Source organism: Miscanthus floridulus, chromosome 6 (assembly GCF_019320115.1).
Source record: "Miscanthus floridulus cultivar M001 chromosome 6, ASM1932011v1, whole genome shotgun sequence".
NCBI lineage: Eukaryota > Viridiplantae > Streptophyta > Magnoliopsida > Poales > Poaceae > Miscanthus > Miscanthus floridulus.
In genome coordinates this window covers 108778209-108784490 of record NC_089585.1, presented here as the reverse complement: position 1 = coordinate 108784490, position 6282 = coordinate 108778209, and the positions used below count along the sequence as shown (strand labels likewise).

Genomic DNA, 6282 nt, shown 5'->3' with positions numbered 1-6282 from the left:
GAATCCCTCGCTGCTGCAACGGCAATGGCGGTGCTATACCGTCCTGGCTCGGGCGGGCCAAGCGTCAGCGGAGAGGCAAAATCGAAAGATAAGATGGGCCTTCCGCCTTCGGGCTTACCTCGCGAGATGAAGTAGCACGGAACGGGGATGGCTCCGCGCGGTTGAGGGACGCGTAGGAGAAGCCAGAAAGAACTCGCCAACGCGAGCGAGGAGGCGGCCATCCCTCGTTCCAGGCTCCTGCGAACCTAGGAATTCGCCTCCTCTGGTGCCCGGTGCTGCTGGTCTGTGTGGCCGTGTGCTGTTAAGCGGCGTCACGGCCTTGGGTTGTGTGAAAAAATACCGGTTCCCGAGTCCTGACCGGTCCTGACCTATCCCGCTCCACGTCAGTCGTCACTCAAATTCGCCCGCCGCCGCGACCCCGATGACCACGCTCCTCCGCCGCCTGCTCCGCGCGGCTCCAGCCCCAGCCCCCGCTTCCCTCTCCAGCCACCTCCCCTTCTCCACCAGATCTCGCCGCACCCCTCACCGCTTCCGCCGCAGCCGCCGCGGCGCCAACCCGGCGCCGCCTTCCCCCGACGCCGTCTCGGCAGCAATCGCATCCCTCCCGTCCCGCCTCACCCCGCCCGTGCTCGCCTCCTTCCTAGCCAACACCTCCGACGCCCGCCTCCTCCTCCCGCTGCTCATCCACTCCCTCCACCTTCCCGCGTTCCGTCCCGACCCCGCCCCATTCCTCGTCGCCATCAAGCGCCTCGCCACCGCCGACCTCTACGCGGACTTCGACCGCACCTGCGCGCTATCCTTCTCTCTCCTTCCCTCGCTCTCTTCCCCTTGCCCCCTCCTCCGCAACGCGCTTTACTTCTACTGCCAGTTCGGCAGGCTCGGCAAGGCCTTCCACGTCTACACCCTCATGCGCGCCTCCGCCGACCCAGCAGCTCGCCCGTCCGCCGACACCTACCACGCGCTCTTCACCGCGCTGCTGTCGCGCGGACGCGGCGACACCTTGATCCATTACATGTACATGGACAACGTGTCGGCACTGTTCAGGCAGATGCTCGAGGAGGGGATCCCGCCGGACACGCGCACGCTCAACGTGCTCATCAGGGGCTACGCGCAGTCGCTGCATCTTATTATTCATACATTCGGCATTCCTCAAACATTAACTACAGAGGGAGTTACTTTACTAAGTGGATCGAGGGAGTTCTTTTGAAGAATATGACACACAAGGAAGTAATTAAGTTCAATACTGAGCATATTATTCATAGATTCGGCATCCCTCAAACATTAACTACAGATCAAGGGACATAGTTTGTGTCTAAAGAGGTGAGAGAATTTATCGAATTATATAAGATCAAGTTACTCAATTCATCTCCATACTATGCTCAAGCCAATGGCCAAGCTGAGTCTAGTAATAAGACTTTGATCAAGCTCATCAAAAAGAAAACTGAGGAGAATCCAAGGAGATGGCATGAAGTTTTGTCTGAGGCTCTATGGACACATCGTATTTCAAGGCATGGAGCTACAAAGGTTACTCCTTTTGAGTTAGTATATGGCCAAGAGGTCGCGTTGCCTGTCGAAGTGAATTTGGATGCATACAGGCTTGCTAAAAAAAATGATTTATCAGCTGTTGTGTATCATGATTTGATGATCGATAATATCGATGAGGTGACTGATGTGAGATTAAAAGCTCTCAAGAAAATAGAGAAAGATAAAGCTCGAGTTGCCAAAGCGTACAACAAGAAAGTCAGGAGCAAATCCTTCCAAGTGAGAGAATTGGTGTGAAAAATCATACTACCAATTGGATCGAAGAGCAATCAGTTTGGCAAGTGGTCACCGAATTGGGAAGGTCCTTACAAAGTGGTCAAAGTTATATTCGGAAATTCATATGTGCTAGAGACATTGCAAGATGAACGTCTCACGAGAGCAATCAACGGGAGGTACTTAAAAAGGTACTTTCCAAGTATTTGGCAAGAAGCCTAAGTGCTCACCAAACAATGGCCGATACATGTATCGTCCTTAGAAAAATGGCCGATGTATACATCGTTCTTAGCCACTGAGCAGCCGATGAGATGGGAATCATCGTTGTTTGGTTTTAATTTATTTGATTAAGTGTTTTCAGGTTTATGCATCATTCACCTGAAAACAGGGGGGCATATGTTGACAACCAAAAATGTTCATTTTGTGAAGTTGTCAAAATGTGAAACAGACTTCACCATTGCGTTCCTCTCGTCGAGACGGTCAAGAAACATATATGGAATGTCTAATTCGGAGTCCAGATGAAGAAGTTATGCCCTCGGAAAGATGTCCCGTCGTCGGGAGTTCTGACCCAAGTCGGGACTTCCGACTGTCGAAAGTTCCGACGTGTGTCGGGACTTCCGGGAAGCCTGAAGAAACCTGCTCGGGTGTCTGGGGTTATCCCTACGTCGGGAGTTCCGACAAAAGTCGGAAGTTCTGACTGTTGGGAGTTCCGACTCGAGTCGGGACTTCCGACTGGACTTCCAACTGGACTTCCGACATACCTGATAGAAAATCCTGTTCGGATCTGGCCTTTTGGATTCTGATCCGAACTGTTCCAAACTCATGGGAAACTTAGAAAATAAGGCTTGGAGAGGTTTCCTACTGGGATAAGACCACCCCCCTCTATATATATGAGAGGATCATGGCCGATTGAGATCCCATCTATCCAATCGTCAAACAAATCAATCTACTACCTCTACTCCAACCCTTTTGCCCTCTTCTCCAACCCCTATGCTATTCATCCCTTAATCCGACGACCAAGGATGGCGCCCTAGGCTTGCCGGCCGACCTAGGGCAACCCAACGACGTCCTTGCCCTGACGAGGTCCCTCCCGGGTGAGAGCTTCGACGGTTTCTTTGCTAGTTTGCCTGAAAACTAGCCGGTTCTTCGTCACGTAAGCACGTTGGTTATCCTTTGGTGGTTTGCTTGTAAACCTCTCCGTTCCTCACCACGAAAGAGTGACATCTTCGCTGCGTTCTTCGGTCCGTAGCGGCTCGGGCGTCTAAGGCCCTGTTGATGTTTGATTCGGATCACTTCCGACGTCAACACACTTTTTGGCGACTCCGCTGGGGAAGATTGGTTCTGCTATCTTTTATAACCGATCTCTTTGACCTAGCCTTACTCCTCATTGATCTATCTTCTTGAGCTCGCCATTACCATTGCATCTGGCCCAAAAGGTCGATCGCATCTAGTTTTGACCCCTTGTGATCTTGTTTGCGATTTTGCAACAAGTTGCGCTACTTATCGGAAAATTCAGCATGGCGGTCAAGTTATAAATCATGAAGTACCAAGGTGTTGCATCACAATATTACTACAATCACCATGAGGTACAACTTGCAAATGCATCTTATGATCATAATAGTTATTTTGCAAGTTCTATGAGCTCTCATGTTGGTGTTGCTAGCTGTAATGATACTAGATATGTTACATCGGCTAATACTTTTGTTAATGCTCCTCATCATACACATCATAATTATGAATATTATGGTCAAGAGCCAATGCATGTTGTAAATTCTTCGAGTTTTGATGCTACTAGCAACATACACCACGTAAATTGTTATTCATCGGCTATAAGTTCACAATATGTGGTTCCACCACAAGACATGCCGATGAATGAAAGAATTGGTTATAACAATGCTAATTATTTAGCCAATTGCTCTGAAAATTCAGCACCATATGCCAATGCACCTATTCATAATTCGGCTCCATATGTTACTCCCAACTCGAGCCGAATTAATGAAAATTCAACAAGATGTTTAAGTGCTAATACTTATGATTCGGCTTCATGTGTTACTAGTAACCATAGCCGAATCAATGAAAATTTAGCACCTTATGCAAAGATCAATGCCCACAATTCGGCTTTGTATTACGCTCATGACCATAGCCGAATTGGTGAAATTTCAGCAAGGCATTCGAGTGCTAAAACTCGTGATTCGGCTCCACATATTGCTAATAATTGTAGCCAAATCAATAAAAATTCAGCAATGTGTGCACTTGCAAACATTCATGATTCGACTTCATTTGTTGCTCTCAAATCAAGCCGAATTGATAAAGATTTAGCCCATGCTAGGAATCCATATGGTTCCTCTAAATGGAAGGTGCCCACTTATCATAGACCGTACCCATTATGCTATGATTACTTGAAAACTCCTAATGGTTGGTGGGTACCTGATTTTTATAAATTTAGTGGTGAAGATGATAAAACCACTATAGAACATATTAGTATATATCTCTCACAGCTGGGTTTTGCCGGTAAAGAAGACTATATGAGAGTGCGAAATTTTCCTTTATCTCTCACCGGTATTGCCTTTGCATGGTTTACATCTTTGCCACAATGTACTATTGGTTCATGGTCTCAATTAGAGGAGAAATTCTATAAATATTTTGGAAAGACTAAAGAGAAAAGGCCGATCACAGTTGAGTCATCGGCTAAAATAGGATTGCTAGTGGGCATGAAAGAAATAATTGATTCGGATGTAAGCAAAGGTTCGGCTATAAAAGCCGAACAATACAATATCTTTTCCGAATCAATCATATCTCAAAAAACAAGTCTTGCTATAGAAAAGCATGGAAAACGCCAAAAACCAGCTAGACTTGATTTTTCAGGAGTTAAAGGGGTTGTACACTTATCTAGTGATTACCGCATCAGTGATGGAGATGAAGCCCCTACAAGCAACAAAGGAGGGTTGCCTGCCTACTCAGAATCGGCTAAGCCGACTTCAAAGTCAGCTGAGCCGATTGCTGCCTGCCCTGAGTCAGCTAAGCCGACTGCCCCTGCTAGTGCCCAAGTCGGCCTAGCCGACTTCCAGTCGGCTAAACCGACTTTCTCAGTCTCGGCAGCTACCGATGCATCTTCAGATGATTTGGCACCTATTGTTGATCATTCTCTGGAGATGAAGAGTAACATCATGCAAATCAAGGACGTGCACTTTTCCAACATGATCAACAAGGTAGAAAACACAAATATTTTGCTCAAATTCCAATCTGGTCATACTATTTCAATTTTTGCATCTATTAGAAATATCCTTGCTAATTATTGTAATAGACCGATTGAGAATAGCAATTTATTTATTGTTGATAAAATAAATTCAGATTCTATCGGCCAAGACATTATTCCATATGGCAAAGCCGATAGTGGTAGTTCGTCAAAGCTAAAGCTTCCTATAAGCAATTGCAAAGGTGTAACCGAATGGATTGATAATAAATCCGATCCATTCATTTGCCTAGCTTTAAAGCCGACTCCACAAAAGAATCAACTAAAGAAATCAAAATACACCTTTGACTTTACTTTTTGTGATCATGTCTTTGATGTCTTGCTCAAGAATAATTTTATTAGAATCATTGATCACAATGCTTTACCATCTGTTAAAAATTTAGAAGAGCTTACATATTGCAAATGGCACAATTCTTCTAATCATAATACCTCTAGTTGCAATATGTTTCATCGAGTGATCCAATCGGCCATTGATAAAGGACGATTGAGATTTTCTAAAGCTCAACATATAGACCAATTGGATTCAATTGGTCTTGATGGTAAACAGGTTTCGAATCGACTTGCATTAGCCGATTCACTCAAAGCTCAAAGCTTGAACGTCCAAGAGAGAGATGTGAAGCCCTCAAGTGAAGGCAAGGTTGTTGTTGATGAATTGCAAATAGAAGATATTCCAGAGGACAACAAAGTTATCACAGTTCCAGAAGACACTGGGGGCAGCTGAAATCTCTCCAACCAAAGCAAAAGCCGATTGATCTCGTTGAGCAAGGGGAATCAGCTAAGAATCCTCCTTTGGAGCATGCCTGTCAAGATGGGGAGAAGGAGGTTGCTCGTAAAGCTAATGGAGGTAAAGGTCATGACAAACAAAGAAGTAGAAGGCCGAAGCTTAGCTTCAAGGAACTTCTAGCTAAATATGAGAAGATAGCAAAAACAAATATCACCAATCGGCCAAAGAAAATCCAATTATCAAAATTGCCTCCAAAGCACAAGTCTCAAGAGTGGAATTGGCAAGGAGATAGATCTCACGCAGCAACAACATATTCTCCTTTTGAGCAGCCAATTACCATGTCATATGGACCACAGCCCGTATATTTTCATCCTTATTCATTTTGGGACTGGTTTGATCAAGAGGCACATGTTTCACCATATTTTAGGCCAGAATATGTAGAGTATGCAGCTCCTAGATATTTAGAGAGATCATCATCTTGTAAAGACCATTTTGATCAAAATCGGTCTGGAGCTCAACCAAAGAAGAAAGTGGTAAAGCAAGTTTACCG

At 45.6% G+C, this 6282-nt stretch overlaps 1 protein-coding gene across 1 annotated transcript; it reads left to right on the top strand.

The window, feature by feature from the left end:
• The first annotated feature begins 123 nt into the window (after nt 1–123).
• On the top strand, nt 124–1207 carry LOC136460996 (pentatricopeptide repeat-containing protein At2g27800, mitochondrial-like). Its single transcript, XM_066460489.1, has one exon. The coding sequence runs from the start codon at nt 422–424 to the stop codon at nt 1205–1207; it is 786 nt and encodes a 261-aa protein (XP_066316586.1). The 5' UTR covers nt 124–421.
• Nucleotides 1208–6282: the final 5075 nt, after the last annotated feature.